The sequence below is a fragment of the Carassius carassius genome, chromosome 11, assembly GCF_963082965.1.
Source record: "Carassius carassius chromosome 11, fCarCar2.1, whole genome shotgun sequence".
Classification (NCBI taxonomy): domain Eukaryota; kingdom Metazoa; phylum Chordata; class Actinopteri; order Cypriniformes; family Cyprinidae; genus Carassius; species Carassius carassius.
This window is the reverse complement of record NC_081765.1, coordinates 27,333,965-27,351,510: the sequence shown is the minus strand read 5'-3', so window position 1 is coordinate 27,351,510 and position 17,546 is coordinate 27,333,965. Positions and strand designations below refer to the sequence as shown.

Here is a 17,546-nt window from a genome sequence, read left to right as displayed (position 1 = left end):
TGAGCTTCTCCCGGTCACTGACAGAACAGGTCTGGTCCAGCGGGTAAGTGGCCAGCACTTCCTGTCTTGAGACAGCACTGATCTGTTAGACTCATAAGACAGGAACATTATTTCCCCTGTGGGTTTCTCTGTAAACATTGCTTACAAGAGTTGCTGTGTCTCTTGTATTGCTATTAGTCTTAAACTATGACCCCTTTACAGGCTGTGATTCCAAAATGATGCTATATTCCAAGAGTGCTTCCTTTTCAGTCAGGTGTCTGGATCGAGTCTCCCCTGGATCGTCTGTTAAAACATTTTGTCAGACAGAACTGTCCGCACCTTCATAACTGTGGAAGCTCGTTTCTGCCATGGAATAAAAAATGATAAATAAATGAAAATATAGTATAAATAAAAAGTTAATCATGATTGTTTAATTGTGAGTTATTATTTTGCAATTAAAATATATATTTTGGAATTAAAATAATATACTTTATTCCCTCCTACATTTTAGGTTCGCACAGCATCGTTATCGACAGCTTCTGGCGAAATGTAGAAAATCTCCTCACATATATGGAGAATTTAGATGAAGATGCCAGAATATCGCAATTGTTTACAGCAGAGTTTGAAAGACAGAGAAGAACAGGGATTCCATCCCTCAGGTGCTTTAATTTTAAAGTATGAAATGAAGTAGCTAAAATATGAGGCCTTTGATAATTCACAAGCATAATTTGTTTTCTTTCTGTTTTCTCCATTGCAGTTTGGAGATAAATGGCAGCCCTCCTGTGCCTCATCGTGATAATAAAGGTATTTCAATTGAATTATGTATGACAGAGCGATACTGTGATGCTGGCTAAAGCAATGAGGACTATATCTCACATACAGATGTTTGTGCTATATCATATCTCACCAGGACTGGCAAAGAGAATGAACGTCAGTCTGCAACTGGGGACAGAGAAACACCAGCTCTTTTGCCACACAATTTAAGATAGAGGGCCAGAACTGCCAACCCCAGAGTCAGAATGGGACAGACGTCCTGCCACAGTGCCCCAAATCAAAGGTTGAATGAAAATAGCTGAAAGGTCAAGAACTCCAGCACAGCCATGCACACAAAAGGTGATTTAAAAAGAAGCATATGCAAAACCCATTTGAATTTTTTTTTAATAAATAATCATTTATTAATATGTAGGAAATGTCCTTTCAACACAATGTCGAGAATTTATCCTCAGTTTTAATGGGGGAATTTTGATTGCAGCATCTTTAACTTCTGAAGTAATGTCTAATCCAAGTGGTGCTCTAAAAATAAATGAAAAATGTTATTACATCAAAACAGACTCTTCACATGTACAATCAGTGCTGGGTAGATTACTTACAAACCGTTACTGATTCCAATTATATGAGGGAAGTTAGTAATGTAATCTATTAGATTTGACACATTTTAGGTAATCTAATCGGATAACTTTTGACCTCACTTGTTTATCACATAGATTTGAATAGGTTTATTTTGTACCAAAATGATATAAAAATACAAAGAGATAGAAAAGATATTCCATACTTTGCATTAAACATCACAGCAGGGTTTTCCAAACTGGGGTTTGTGAGTTGATGAAAAGCCAATACTTAATTAAATCATAAAAATAAAAAAAATATTACAAAGACCAAGTTTTTTTTTTTTTTTTTTTTTTTTTTACGAAATTGAATATGCATTGAAAATGTAAATAAATCAAATTTATTTACTAACAGAGCAAATGCCATTTGTGACTCTGGACCACAAAACCAGTCTTAAGTCGCTGGGGTATATTTGTAGCAATAGCGCAAAAAACAAAAAAAAAACATTGTATGGGTAAAAATTAACGATTTTTCTTTTATGCCAAAAATCATTAGGATATTGACTAAAGATCAAGTTCCATGAAGATATTTAGTAAATTTCCTATCTTAAATATATCAAAACTAAATTTTTGATTAGTAATATGCATGGCTAAGAATTCATTTGGACAACTTCAAAGGTAATTTTCTCAGTATTTTTGCACCCCCAGACTCCAGATTTTCAAATAGTTGTATGTCTGCCAAATATTGTCCGATCCTTATAAACCATACATCAATGGAAATCTTATTTATTCAGATCTCAGATGATGTATTATCTCAATTTTGAAAAATTGACAGTTTTGACTGAAAACCAAGTTTGACTGGTTTTGTGTTCCAGGGTCACATTTGAACTTACTTGGGTTCATAGTTGATCTCTTCGGTGTGGGACATGATCCCCTTTCCTTGCTTTAGTCTCTCTACACCATTCCTAACAACAATAGTGAGGAACAAATGTCACAGTCTTATTCATGTCATTAAGACTGTAAGGCAATATGCATCATTTTATGTTCTTACCATGCAATCATGACTCCATTATCAGTGCAAAACTTTGATGGAGGGCAAAGCAGATGCAATCCAGTGGCATCTGTGACAATTTTTAGAGTCCGTCTGATGTATTCATTACTTGCTACTCCCCCTGAAACAACCTACAGAGGTGCACAAGTGGAAGAGTAGAAGTTTTGGTTGGGATAGAAAGGTTAGTGGAATTTTCACCGAATGTCAATTCACCACAGGAATTTCTTAGTAGAAGTTTTTCAACTGTAAAATGATTAAGCCAAGCTCAAATGAATGTTAATACTAAAAGCCTCAAGCGAGTCCTGGAGTGCTGTGAACTTACCAGAGTTGGATTATGCTGTGGTAGAAGACCTTTGGATTTACAGAACAAAATGGCACGATGTGTTCGTTTGGCTATATGAGACGCCACGGTGTGTTGTGAGGCAGCCGCGATGTCTTTGACGCATGATAATAACTGTCCTTTTTCAACACCTGACGAAACATAACATTACAGTTATATATTAATGGTTAGGATTATATAAATACAAATTTTATTCAAATACATTGCAATTAGAATTAACATATACAGCACATACAAATAAATTTTTTTTACATTTGAGTTTAACCTTTTTATTGATACTTCAATATGAATGAATACATATATATCCATAAAATAGTTAAAATCTACATGAAAACCCTATATTTTTGCCCAGTATTTGTGTTCTGTACATTTATATAAATACAATGTGTGTGTGTGTATATATTATACATAGTTACTGCCTGTTTAGCAGTCTATGTAGGCAGCTCACTAGCTTTTGGAAACTTTTGTTTAAAAGGAATAGATAAAGTACCTTCTTCTTTCTCTTTTTTGCTTATTGCCAGTGTCACCTGGTTTCGCAAACCAGCAAAAGAGAAATTGCAGTCGTAGAGCTGCCCCATGGGTGACTTGAAATGAAATGCGAATCGATCTCCTTCTTTTGCCAGAAGCTCTATGGCTTGTCCACCGCTCAAAGAAGAGCACTCTGGGCGACTGCTAAGAGAAAGTCTTCTAGCAATCTGTCATTGAAAGCAAAGATAAACGGTTTATATTATAAACATCCTGCTGCTCTCCCTGTATTTGAAACTGACCTTATATCCTGATACCTTATCTAAAGTGTCCCCGGCTGCTACATCCAATGTTTGCCCCAGCAGAAGAAATTCATCTATTCCTTTGGCCAATGCAAGAAGAGAATGACCCCCGGAGACAAGGAGCACAAGAAAAGGGAAGTCTACGGGGTGTAGCATTCTTACAGTGAGGGCGTGTGCCTCCATATGGTGTATAGGGATGAACAGCTTTTCGTGAAGTCTCACAAACTTCTGACTGAAATCCAAGCCGATTCCTAAGCTAAGGGCAAGCCCAGGCTTCACTGTTGTGGCCACAGCTGTGAGTTCACTGGGTTCAATGCCACTTCTGTCCAAGGCCTCCTGGACAACTCTACAGATGTTTTCTCTGTGTAGGCGTTGGGCCACAGTTGGGATAATTCCACCCGCCCTGTAAGAGAATGAGTGAAATTAAATGCACATAATACGCCATTAACGGAGTCATTTATATCCTTATCTCATGTATATAAATATATAAGGCAAATTGTTTATTTTTAAATCACCTTTTTTGTTATTCCTGGATTTAACTTAAATAGTCCTGATCTGAAAATGACCAAACTTAATGAAAAAAACCTTATAAAATATAATTATATTACAGTGTTTGTTTAGATGACAGAATTCACGAAAAATAAAAAAAATAAATAAAAAAATTATGAGGGTTTTTATATTAGGTATGTAAAACCAACATGCAAGCCATTACTAACACTACTGTCTAAAAGCCTGTGAACTTCTAGTGTGAAAATGAAACGGTTTCACCTCGGAAATAAGTAAAATTATAAGTTAAATATGTAATTCATAGCAGAATGTCCAAGCTGTTCTTTTCTACACAACAACAGTGAATAGTAACCACAGCTTATATTTTCAGTGAATAACAACTTTGCTTTCAGTTTCTTAAGCACAGCTATTATAGCTCAAGAAGATAAGTCAGTGTTGTTATTGTTCACTAAAACTAAATAGTTTTTCTTAAAATAAGACTGACACAAAATATAATTCTATGATAAAAAAACTTCAGTTAAATTTATAAATGTTGCCTTGGCAATTGAGTGAATAAATAAATCTAGGTACTAAAATTACTTAAACTAACACTGAAAAAAATAAAATAAAATAAAATATATGAAAACTAAAAATATAAAATAAATATTGATACTATAATATAATACTATATAATACTATAATATAATTAGTGCACGATTAATCACGATTAATCACATCCAAAATAAAAGTTTTTGTTTACGTGATATGTGTGTGTGCTGTGTATATGTATTATGTATATATAAAGACACACACATGCATGTATATATTTAAGAAAAATATGTTGTTTATATATTATATATTTATATATGATTTAGTTTATATTAATATAAATATATACATGTAAATCCATGTAAATATTTTCAAAATATATGTTCCACACATACACAAAAACGTATATTTTGAATGCAATTAATCACGATTAATCGTTTGATTATAATACAGATTTAGTTCATAAACAATACTAAAATAACCCTACTTGAAGTATAGTGCACAAGTCATATAGACTATTTTTATGATAATTTTCTCTTTTCTTAAGACCTTGCAATATCGTGATGGTGAATATCTGATCACTGAATTGCCTTTTTGAGAGAAATGTTTCTTTAACATAATGCAAACGTGATTAGTGTTGTTCTATATATCATTAACTGAGGTTATTAATGAAGCCAGTGGCTATCCTTACTCAAGGTGTGTCAGTTTCTGAGAATGCAGAGATTCGCCCAGAATCAGTCCAGTGTCGTCCAGCACAGCCGCTCCGGTCTCATCGCAGCTCGTCTCGATGCCCAAAACTAACCTGCGCCCTGTCCTGAAGACTCTCTGTGACGAGCAGCGCTTCATCAGGCACCGAGCAGCGCCACTCAGAGCGCGAGGGAGCATGCTGATTTAATTCGACGGGAATCTGAAAGGCTACATACGCTTCAACAATTCAAAAGACTCGAATACACCGCTAGACTTAATGTAGTTCCTTGTAAAACTTCATTTATGACCCTGTCCCATAGACAGTAAAAGATCAAGGCGTTACATATAAATACGCCCTACTCCCAACGTACGAAGTTGGGTTCCGTTAGACTTCCTTTAAAATGAAAATGATAAATAGTGTTAGAGAAAAAAAGATGCCTTGGCCAATTTAATGCATAAACAAGTATGCTAAGTCCAAAATAAAGAACAATACGGGAACCAGTGTCGCTTGAGCCTGTTTCCATCGGGATAATAATACATGAGGGATGAAGACTCACGTGGGCGAGATGTTGTACACTGAATAAGATGAGTTCTTCACACTTGGCTGCTATAAATTAGGTTTTATGACTATTTCCAGCTATTATTTGATATTTAAAGTCCATTCTTTACTCTTAATAAGGTAAAGGCATGTTAGCTTCACGCACATTTCTGTATTCAAATCCATTCATTCCGTTTTTGAGTCACGTTAGCCTTGTTGACAAATAGAAATAATAAAAATTCATTGCATTTGGTAGTTTTTACGGATTTTGCAAAGTAATTTTTTTTGTAATATGCAGGTTCATAACAATTATTTTTGAAAAAAATATATATTAATATAGTATATAAAGTCAATGTATCAATTGTTTTCTGTCTACATTACCTATTTTCATACTTTTCAGGATTACAATGTTCATAGGCTATTTTCTGTTTTTTTTTTAAATCTGTTTTTTTTTGTTTTAATAATTTTGTATTTTGTCAGTTTCATTATTTTTTAATGTCTATATAGTTATAATTTTCTTATTTATTTTAGTTTTAGTTTTAGCTAGTTGTTTCAGTACATTAAGTTAAGCTAAATAACTATATATATATATATATATATATATATATATATATATATATATATATATATATATATATTTTTTTTTTTTTTACCTCAGTTCAAGTTTATTTTATTTCAAATAATGAACATTTGATTATGGTTTTAGTTAACTGCAACAAACCAGGTTCGTGATGAGGACATTTTGAGTCTGAAGTCTCAGACAGTTCTTCAGGCAGTAACTTTTACTGTCAAATTCTGCTTCTACAGATGACATCAGGAAAGCCCCAGACAAATTATTAAATGAACAGAACAAGATGGAGCCACAAGCCAAACGAAGAAAGGAAATGGACAAATATGATACTTGGGATGTTCTTCCAGTTCTCTCTGATGAACAGTCCCGGTACACTGAATTATTGCCGGCCTATGCTGCACCCATCATCAAGAAAAGACAAACTTCTCGCCTTGTCAAAGAGCTTTCCCTGATCTACCCTTTGCTCAGTCTGCAGCACATAAAAAGAGTGAGGGCTCGGAAAGACAAAAACACTCCTCATCCTTTGGAGGTCATTGTGTGCTTGGCCAGGGATGTGCAGGTGATAGACTGCAAAGGATTTACTATTGCTGATCTGCTTCGCTCATAGTCTTTTGACTCCAGTGGATTGGGAGAACCTATTTGGAAAATCCTTGTCCAAATACCCGCCAGTCCTCCATTAACTAGACCACAGTTCCATGGGGACAAACACATGATGTCGGCTCTGAGAGGCCAGTTATTCACTGCCGATCAGAAAGCTAAAATGCAAGAGTACATGACAGCAGCTGTAGAGGCAGCAGGATCAGGTGAGGAGATGGGAATGGATGCCATCGGCGCTGTGATTGTGGACCCAGAATCTGAGCAGATTGTTGCAGTGGGTCATGACTTTAAGCGAGGCTCTCATCCATTTCATCATGCTCTGTATTGATCTTGTGGCCTGTGGGCAAGGAGGAGGTGCCTACAATTATGAGAAATATCTAGCCTGTCGGTTTAGCAGCTCTGAGTCCTTTAGGAATGCCTGCTATGCCAAAGAAACCGGACAGTCTTATATCTGCATCGGATATGACCTTTCCGTCACCCAAGAGCCGTGTGTGATGTGTGCAATGGCTTTGGCGCACTCAAGAATCAACAGTGTTTTATGGAGCGCCCTCTGCAGATGGTGCCTTGGGAACAGAGTATAAAATTCATTGGGAAAAAGATTTAAATCATCACTTTGAAGTGTTTAATGGGGTGATGAGAAATGCATGTGAGGCTTTATTCAAAAAGTGATTTAAATAAATATATATATATTGCATTGATATTTATGATGACATTTTAATTATTTTTACGGTTTGACTTTTTTTTTGTTGATAGGACCATAATAAAAAATACGGAAGGGAAATTGGATTCTCGTCTACTTTTAAATATCATATTCAATTTATCAGACCATCAAAGCATGTCTAATATATATATATATATATATATATATATATTTTTTAAGAAATTTAATTTTATTCAGAAAGGAGACAGGAAATTGATGAAAGTGTCACTGAATACATTTAAATATTACAAATTATATATATATATATATATATATATACAGGTCCTTCAAAAAAAATTAGCATATTGTGATAAAGTTCATTATTTTCCATAATGTAATGATAAAAATTTAACTTTCATATATTTTAGATTCATTGCACACCAACTGAAATATTTCAGGTCTTTTATTGTTTTAATACTGATGATTTTGGCATACAGCTCATGAAAACCCAAAATGCCTGTCTCAAAAAATTAGCATATTTCATTTGACCAATAAAAGAAAAGTGTTTTTGATACAAAAAAAGTCAACCTTCAAATAATTATGTTCAGTTATGCACTCAATACTTGGTCGGGAATCCTTTTGCAGAAATGACTGCTTCAATGCGGCGTGGCATGGAGGCAATCAGCCTGTGGCGTTATGGAGGCCCAGGATGCTTCGATAGTGGCCTTAAGCTCATCCAGAGTGTTGGGTCTTGCGTCTCTCAACTTTCTCTTCAGAATATCCCACAGATTCTCTATGGGGTTCAGGTCAGGAGAGTTGGCAGGCCAATTGAGCACAGGAATACCATGGTCAGTAAACCATTTACCAGTGGTTTTGGCACTGTGAGCAGGTGCCAGGTCGTGCTGAAAAACGAAATCTTCATCTCCATAAAGCTTTTCAGCAGATGGAAGCATGAAGTGCTCCAAAATCTCCTGATAGCTAGCTGCATTGACCCTGCCCTTGATAAAACACAGTGGACCAACACCAGCAGCTGACATGGCACCCCAGACCATCACTGACTGTGGGTACTTGACACTGGACTTCAGGCATTTTGGCATTTCCTTCTCCCCAGTCTTCCTCCAGACTCTGGCACCTTGATTTCCGAATGACATGCAAAATTTGTCCAAAAGTCCAGTGCTGCTTCTCTGTAGCCCAGGTCAGGCGCTTCTGCCGCTGTTTCTGGTTCAAAAGTGGCTTGATCTGGGGAATGCGGCACCTGTAGCCCATTTCCTGCACACGCCTGTGCACGGTGGCTGTGGATGTTTCTACTCCAGACTTAGTCCACTGCTTCCGCAGGTCCCCCAAGGTCTGGAATCGGTCCTTCTCCACAATCTTCCTCAGGGTCCGGTCACCTCTTCTCATTGTGCAGCGTTTTTTGCCACTTTTTCCTTCCCACTGAGGTGCCTTGATACAGCACTCTGGGAACAGCCTATTCGTTCAGAAATTTCTTTCTGTGTCTTACCCTCTCGCTTGAGGGTGTCAATGATGGCCTTCTGGACAGCAGTCTTACCCATGATTGCGGTTTTGAGTAATGAACCAGGCTGGGAGTTTTTAAAAGCCTCAGGAATCTTTTGCAGGTGTTTAGAGTTAATTAGTTGATTCAGATGATTAGGTTAATAGCTCGTTTAGAGAACCTTTTCATGATATGCTAATTTTTTGAGATAGGAATTTTGGGTTTTCATGAGCTGTATGCCAAAATCATCAGTATTAAAACAATTAAAGACCTGAAATATTTCAGTTGGTGTGCAATGAATCTAAAATATATGAAAGTTAAATTTTTATCATTACATTATGGAAAATAATGAACTTTATCACAATATACTAATTTTTTGAGAAGGACCTGTATATACAAATTTCTGTTAATTGAAAAATCATCAAAAATATTAAAAATATTAATCTGCACACTAATAATAAGAAATCTTCCTTGACCAGCAAATCAGCATATTAGATCCTAAATGATGCTAAAATTTCAGCTACGACATCACAGAAATAAAATAAATTATATATAATAAAATATAACAGAAAAGTGATTTTAAAATGTAAAAATATTTTTTATTTAAAAAACATTTCCAACCTCAACTTTTTGAGTAGTGGTGTGTATTCTATGGTTTTAGTAAAAGCTTTATAACATCAAATGTATTTGGTATTTCACACAATTTATTTTTCTAATAAACAACAGTGTTTCTAATACTTTGCAAAGTTTTATTTGTTTGGAGCATGTCATACAACACATAACATACTCTGAACACATAACTGATCATACCCTTTCTCAAAACAAAAAGGACAAAACAATTGGCACAGTCGAGCCTTCGGAGATACTGTCAAAAGATGAGAAATTGAAAAAATACAAATAGTTTAATAGGGCTATATTACAGTTTCTCAACTTCAATAATACTGTGAGGGAAAAGGGAGCAAAGAATCGTGATGATCCAGAGTTTACAATGACACTGAAATTGAGCTAAAAGTCAACATGCAATTTTCTGATTCAAACAATAGATAAAAGAATGTAGGGAAAAACTTGATGTTTTGTTTCAGGGGCAGAGGAAGCTGTACAAAAATTATGATGAAATATTCTTTGAAATAAGGTGCAATGATAAAATGTGCAAAATGAGACCAGAATGAAGATCGATTTTGGATTTCATGTTGACTAATGAATGTGAAAGTTCTTAAAATCCTAAAAGTTGTGTTAATGTTAATATTTTTCCATTGTCACTTATAAGCTGTAAGACAAAAACTGTAAACAAAACTATATATAGTATTGTGACGGAACAAATATTTTTCAGGATATCATGCCATCTGACTTTTTATTCGTCTCTGAAGCAATGAAAATATTAACGAAACAGCAGAAAGGTTTCATGGCTTTTAAATGATTTTAAAAACACGTTTTGTCAATTAATGGAATTATCTAAGAATCAATATATTCAGAAATGTGAAGTGACGCTAAAAGCACAAATCTATCTTAATGTATCAGTGTTGTGAGCACGTTTGAACAAACAAAAACTAATGAACAAAACACTTTAACCATGAAACCTGGGCCAGCCCAGATCCACAAGGATCACAAAACAACTAACAAAAACACATTAAATATCTTAAGTTATTAATGCTTGTAGAATTGTCCTCCTAACATGTCCCTACAACAATTTCTCAAGATATATCAAACAAAGAGACTCACAATTACACAGACTGTACAAAACTGCTAAGTGTACACAGCTGCTGTACAAAGTACAAAGGGTTATCTCCTCTCCCGAATCAGACAACATCTCCGAGTTGGTCTGTTCCCTCTGAACACTGGGCTTAATACTTGTTTATTCCAAAGATCCTGACTCCATGGAGTTGTGGCAGTTTTGGGATGAGAACACTCAAAAGCGAAGCTGTGTTTATCACAAAATGAGCCATGTCATATTTAGTGTAAAAGCTGGCCAGAAAATATCTGAAAAGAGAAGAACAACAATTGTTACACTTTAAAATAAGTACAGGATCTTATATAATAAAGGTCTAATAAATATGTCTTTAATATTCACTATTCTCATTTCGGATGCATTTAGTTCAAAATGTTGTGAAAATGGATGGTTGATGTTTTAACACCAGGCCAGCTTTCTTGGCTATTTTCATGGTTGTAATAATATTCAACAGCCATATAAAAAAACCTATATCAGGTCTGTTAAAGGGGTCATCGGATGATTTTCCAGTAGTTGATACGATTATTTAGGGTCTTAATGACAAGTCTGTAACACAGTTTCTCAATGGTAGTGTAAAACAACACCCTTAAATCCCGGTCAAAAACAGCTCTTTTCAGAGCAAGCAGTTTTGTAGCATTTTCCTTTAAATGTTAATGAGCTCTGCTGACCCCGCCCCTCTCTTCCAAGTGGCTCTCTGAGGGACTGTTTATTTCAGCCACATTCATAATGAAACTTGTTATTTAGCGCATTATTAGGAAAGGCGATTTGCAAAGATTCATAAAAAAACCTTATACTCACTTTTTCTGTAGGTTACACGGGATCATGAATGATTCACACGAAAATAGACACATTTAGGTAGATCGGGGGCGCATTCCCTTTAAAAACAAATGTAATCTACTGCGTCTTCAGCGGCTCAGATGTCGGGAGTAAATGATGACTGCTATGTTCATTGTTACAACTATCACTTAGGAGATATTTTTGTCTACATCTGCTCCGGCGTCAAAACAATGGTGGAATGATGACAGCTAATTTAGGGACGGGTCTAAGGTAAGACACCATTCCAATCTGTGCTGAAACACTACTGTCAATTAGGGCTGTCGCGATAACCGCAATATTGTAATACCGCGCTATTGAAAAGCAAACTGCAGAGGAAAGATAGCAACCGCAGAAACCGCGGCAACCGCAGCGTTCAGTTTTTTTTTTTGAGGCTGTGGCATTGTTTTTTTTTTTCAATTTGTCACTGTGCATTCAATGTTATATACATTAATGATACAATATGGTTACGACTGTAATTTTCTCGCGAGTCCGTTGTAGCTTTATGGTGCTTCGTTTGTTTTGAATAGGCCGGCTGAAACGATGGGAGACGCTCGATCTCGTCCCAAAACCTAATGTCACGTTGCCAGTTTGGGAACATTTTGGCTTTCAACCCAATGAAAAGGACGAGCCAGCGAATATAGATGAGCCGATATGCAAAATGTGCTGCAAAAAATGTTCCTGTGACGCGGCAATAGCCTACATCTAATTTGAGGTCATCGGGACATTCTAAAACGCTTAACGTGGTTTAATGTAGGCTACCAATACAGTGACATTAACATACCAAACTCACTAAACATCATATTAATAAAGTATATTATCTACAAAAAATCAGATGATCCCTGAATATGAATTCAACGCGTTTAATAACACGTTAAGCCTTTTCCTCTCATAGAAAACCATCATAATGCTTAACGTGTTATTAAACGACTTGCATTCATAATCAGGGATCATCTGTTTTTTTTGTTTTGTTTTTTGTACATCGTATACTACTGTATTAGTATAATGTTTAGTGAGTTTGGTTTTTAAAAATCATTGTCTTAGTACATTGAGCCACATTAAGCGCTTTCTTATAACGGTTTTCTATGGGAGGAAAAGTTTGGTCTGTTAATATCACTGTCTTAGTACATTAAGCCATGTTAAGCGTTTTAGAGTGTCCCCTTTCACCCAGCGCAGCTGCCCCCTCAAGCATCAGATCGCGGAGCAACATCAAAAAGAACAGCTGAGACCGGTACCGGCCGACAGTTAGGAGTAGCTGAAGCCTTTGCGAAATCTGTAAAATACAGCCGTGAAAGTAACAGGCATACCTGCTGAAGTCACGGACAACCTCCGCGTCAGTGCCCATACCCAAGAGAGCGTGAGCAGATAACGAGCTCACACATGCTATCTGCTTGAGGAGTGCATCGACTCCAACGCGAATCCACTGTCCTGGTGGGCCAGTGGTGCGCGATAATCAGTCTAGATTTCTGCTGCTGTCCAAAGTCGCGCGCAAATACGTGTAATACATGTTAGAACTCTTTGATTTCTTAAAAAAAATGTATTGGAAAACGCATGTTCTTGTTGCTGTTTGGCATTTAACAATAAACAAAAATGTTTTAAAACGTGTCTCTCTGTCAGTTAAAATAGCAAAAATATATGCTACATAACTCAACGATAGAGCTTTGTATGCAGCAAAATCAGGATAAATTAGGTATATACACAAAAAAAACGGCGGTAATACCGCATATCGCGCTATTGAGCCACCCATAATAACCGCAGGGGTAATTTCTTAACCGCGACAGCCCTACTGTCAATCAAACTATCGTGGGAGGGGTCTGTCTCTGTGATGTCACACAGAGATCAGCTCAAAGGGGAAATGATTTAACAAGATTAAAAAAAAAAAAAAACACTGAGTGGATTTTTATCATTATAGGATGGTTGTGTACACGCACTGCCAACACACATTTCAGTTCAAACTTGTAAAAGTGCATGTAGCATCCGATGACCCCTTTAAAAATGTATTTAAGAGTGTAAATGTTGTGCAAAAGATGGCAAAAATAACTTACAAAATGATTGGTGAGATTGTAAAGAATTTTCTAGATGATGTGAACTGCACGCCATAGTCCAGCTGCTCCCAGTGTGTGAGAAGTCTTGCCTTGCCCTGGTCTGGTGTTTCAAATGGTGTGCCTTTCACTGCATGCATAAACACATACATACCCTGTGGGAAGATTGAAAGATGATCCAAATGTCATACACAATTCTCAAAGCTTGTAACAATGGAAAGCCCCTCAATATTAAAGGGACAGTTCACCCCAAAATTGAAAATTCTGTCATTTACTTACGTCATTCTAAACCTGTATGACTTTGGTTGATCTGCTAAACACTATTTCAGATATTTGAAATAAAACATGAGAAGTTCCTGTCCCTCCAGTAGTGCTTATAGCATCTATAAAGAGATGCTAAAAAAAAGCTAGAAATTAAATTTATCATTTATATAGATTAAAAAACAAGATTTAATTTTTTATGTTAGTTTGTGTCGGCTTATTCTATTCATCAGTGTTTGAACCATTAAAGAAAAATCACATTTTCCATATTATATTTCTGGGTTAAAAACGGAAAAAAGGGATGCAAAAGTACACAGACCTTGTTGTTCTCTCTTAATGGAAAGCTATCGTATGGCTCACTAAATTCTATGTCAGGACTACAGAAACATTACAGTATCCCTATGAATAGCTTTGCTTTATCATTGTGGCACTAGCCGTAATACATCATCTTGTACCAGAGAGCTTAAACTTGGTTGGTGATGTCATGCTGTTGACCTTGAATCTTTGTGCGAGCGAGTCCTTACATAATGCCACAAAGACTACTAAGGAAGAATCAACTGTTGAGACTCCAACTGGCCTCAGGGCACCGCTGAGAAAATGACAAGCCATAGACAGGGAAATGAAATGCAATATAATGAAGGATTATTCAACAGAGGACACTTACAAAATTGTGAATAACATTTGTGAGGGTCCACACAACAGGAACACTGAAGAAAGGAATGCTCAACAGTACGATGTGAAGCATTCCTACACCGAGTGCATATGTCAGCCATATCCCCCGACTGTTCATCACACGGGTGTTTGGGTTCACTTCACTGTGGGCCACACCGACGTTCATCTTGCTTTTCTGTCGACAGACCAAAAAAAAAAAACAGTACACTGTAAAAAAAAAAAACTTTTTTTTACATTTTAAATAAAACAGGTTATTACAGGCTATTACAAAATAGTAATTTAAATTGTTCTTTTTGTTATTGTTTGTGAAATTTCTGAGTGCAAAAAACCATATATACCATTTTCGGACTATAAGTCGCACCTAAGTATAAGTTGCATCAGTCCAAAAATACGTTATGACGAGGGAAAAAACATATAAGTCGCACTGGACTATAAGTCGCATTTATTTAGAACCAAGAACTCAGTGTAGGCTACAGGAGCACTGAGCAGCATAGAGCGCCCTCTCGCAGCTGTAGACAGTAATGTTTTCTCTTGGTTCATGTCAAATTAATTTTGATAAATAAGTCGTGAACTGACTAGAAGTTGCAGGACCAGCCAAACTATGAAAAAAAGTGCGACTTATAGTCCGGAAAATACGGTATATGGATTTTTTTACACTATGCAGAAATATTGTATTATTTTACACTTTCCATATTGACATTTTGGACTACAACAAAATAAAATCTGGTGTAGAAACAGTTTGCACTCAGAAATTGCTAGTATATATATATATCTTAAATGTTTATTAAGCAGTTAATACAAATAAACACAAAATACAATAAATAAAATTAATAAATAAAGCATAGCATTCTTCTTTAAAAAAAATTGTAAGAAATATATATATATATATATTTTTTCTAAATGATTCAAACTGACAAAAAAAAGAACCAACATTAAATTATTTAGCTAATCAATCAACTTGAATTAATTGAGAAAGTGACTTCAACTGATAAAAGTGTCTCTTGTTGTCTCATCATAACTAAAACCATGTCAGTGTCTATTTAGCAGCAGTCTAGTTAATTCCAATTAAATAAGATATAAAACTGTATTAAAGTATTCAAATTTATGATCATTTTGCACTACTACAATCTATAGTCTGCAGCTGTTGTTTCATAGCTTTAAAAAAAACTAGTTAAAAATAGAAGCGGTCTTACAGATGAGGTCTTGTCTATATGCCAACAAAAGAAAGTTCATGAACTTACAATGGGGTGATTCTTTGTTGTACTTTGCCCTAATGCATTACTGCTCATGCAGGCCAACTTTTTATACAAATTATTTGCAAGAGTTCAGTTCTTTGGAAGAGCAAAACGGGTGGAAGTGACATTTCATGGCCTGTTTGGTTTCTCCGTCACAGTAAACAGTCTGGGCAGCTGTTTGAAAGTCAAGGTTCAATGTTACCTAATTTCAAGCTTATTTTGTTTGGTTGTCACTCAGCTCAAGATTTCTCACCAAAATCAAAGCTCATCTTGGTTTCTACTCACCATGTCAATTGCTTCATGATATATTTAACGATTAAAGAAAGCATCCATAGCAAAATGGCATTATTTTATCTCTTATTATTGCCCCTCTACACAAAGATGCACTAAAAGCAAAACAGATTGAGGTCAAAGGTTGAAATCCTGTTCCTGCAACATCTGTCAATAGCCACTTGGTTGATCCTCCACTCAGTGATTGTGTAGAAGTCATAGACTGCATGGTAGAAGTATGAAGTATATATGTAGAATGTATTTAATACCCCCTGAGACAACAACACAGTAATGAAGAAGTGATATTTAATAGATAACGCTCATAACCGGCTTCATGTGAACGATAAAGACAGCAGGCTGAGCGTTTGCCTTTATTCAAAATTACCTTAATATTACATAAAAATAAATGTTGGTTTTTCAGTGGCAGTTGCAGGAGATAAACAAGCCCATGACACGGAGTTAGCAGCACAGCTATCTGACCAAACATTGCGCATCTTAATGTATTCTTTAATTTAACCACTTAAATTAACACTCTTTAAACATGCCTATTCTCCTGTCTGTGCTATTAAACGGAGATGCTTCAGGTTTTGCCCATGAGCAATGTTTTTTATTTCGCATATAACGTTACTGTTTTCATAACAAACACTAGTTGCTCTTGTTTCACTCTCCTTCCATTAAATACCTCAAACAACAATAAAAGCTCTCGAATCTCCCATTATCAGCCGAATTTCTTCCAATTGGTTTTAAAAGTAGCGGCACAAATGACTTGGATTCGTAAGAGATAAGTAACGGTACCTTATTCGCGTTCGGGTGAAGCAGGCTGGAGCGCTGCCGGCCTCCGCTGCGCGCACTGCGGGCTGACTCACCGCTCACACTCCGCTAGCACACAGGCTACCCCAGCTAACGGGATTATGAGAGCAAACATCGCGAGATTGACGCACCACGCCCACCAAAGGCACGACGTCTGCAAAATAATATTTTTTATTATCGGATAACAATTGGGCCACTATTAGTGTTTTTTTGTGTGAGGTTTTATTTGACCATTTCTAAATATAAAAAAATACCAATAACATGAAAATATGTTACCATGGGCTAAATTTTGTGGATTTGTATACTTTCCTAGCGATAGCCATAACTGTTAAAATGTTCATTTATTGATTTATAAGCAATATAAATATATAAACATACGACAATTAAATATCGTATAATCAAAGCAGAGATTAACAATTGCGTAATTTAGTAAATTAAGTCATATCCGATAATGGAGCGAGTCATGAAAACATGTTAAATTAAATACACTTGTGTTATGAAATTTTTGGTTATCTTTTAACGGATTATTATTATTTTACATAAAGTAAGAAGATATTTGGATATTTTAAATATAATTGTTTAACGTATCATAATGTTAATGTCAAGGTTGATCATATAAATTACATGTCCTATTAGAATTGATGCTACCCTGCAGCTTTTGTCAATAATCTGCGAAAATGACAGATTTGTGACCA

At 35.7% G+C, this 17,546-nt stretch overlaps 2 protein-coding genes and 1 pseudogene across 2 annotated transcripts; 1 reads left to right on the top strand and 2 right to left on the bottom strand.

The window, feature by feature from the left end:
• Positions 1-1,123: 1,123 nt before the first annotated feature.
• On the bottom strand, positions 1,124-5,496 carry osgepl1 (O-sialoglycoprotein endopeptidase-like 1). Its single transcript, XM_059562375.1, has 7 exons — positions 5,189-5,496; positions 3,478-3,865; positions 3,186-3,390; positions 2,678-2,826; positions 2,356-2,486; positions 2,198-2,269; positions 1,124-1,272 (listed from the first exon to the last, which is right to left on the bottom strand). The coding sequence occupies exons 1-7, from the start codon at positions 5,380-5,382 to the stop codon at positions 1,155-1,157; spliced, it is 1,257 nt and encodes a 418-aa protein (XP_059418358.1). The 5' UTR covers positions 5,383-5,496; the 3' UTR covers positions 1,124-1,154.
• Positions 5,497-6,488: 992 nt separating this feature from the next.
• Positions 6,489-7,559, top strand: LOC132152517 (probable inactive tRNA-specific adenosine deaminase-like protein 3; annotated as a pseudogene).
• Positions 7,560-9,708: 2,149 nt separating this feature from the next.
• On the bottom strand, positions 9,709-16,973 carry LOC132153119 (ORM1-like protein 1). The gene is made up of 4 exons (XM_059562374.1): positions 16,837-16,973; positions 14,529-14,711; positions 13,607-13,758; positions 9,709-10,999 (listed from the first exon to the last, which is right to left on the bottom strand). Exons 2-4 carry the CDS (start codon positions 14,700-14,702, stop codon positions 10,864-10,866), a joined length of 462 nt encoding a protein of 153 aa, XP_059418357.1. The 5' UTR covers positions 14,703-14,711; positions 16,837-16,973; the 3' UTR covers positions 9,709-10,863.
• Positions 16,974-17,546: the final 573 nt, after the last annotated feature.

Excerpts from the sequence above, each read along its gene's own strand:
- osgepl1 (XM_059562375.1), bottom strand. The coding sequence starts at position 5,382 with ATGCTCCCTCGCGCTCTGAGTGGCGCTGCTCGGTGCCTGATGAAGCGC. Across the intron at positions 2,487-2,677 it reads CACAGCATAATCCAACTCTG|GTTGTTTCAGGGGGAGTAGC; the intron begins GTAAGTTCACAG and ends GCACCTCTGTAG. Across the intron at positions 1,273-2,197 it reads GAGATCAACTATGAACCCAA|AGCACCACTTGGATTAGACA; the intron begins GTAAGTTCAAAT and ends ATTTATTTTTAG.
- LOC132153119 (XM_059562374.1), bottom strand. The coding sequence starts at position 14,702 with ATGAACGTCGGTGTGGCCCACAGTGAAGTGAACCCAAACACCCGTGTG. Across the intron at positions 13,759-14,528 it reads CAAATGTTATTCACAATTTT|GGTATGTATGTGTTTATGCA; the intron begins GTAAGTGTCCTC and ends ATCTTCCCACAG. Across the intron at positions 11,000-13,606 it reads ACAATCTCACCAATCATTTT|ATATTTTCTGGCCAGCTTTT; the intron begins GTAAGTTATTTT and ends TTCTCTTTTCAG.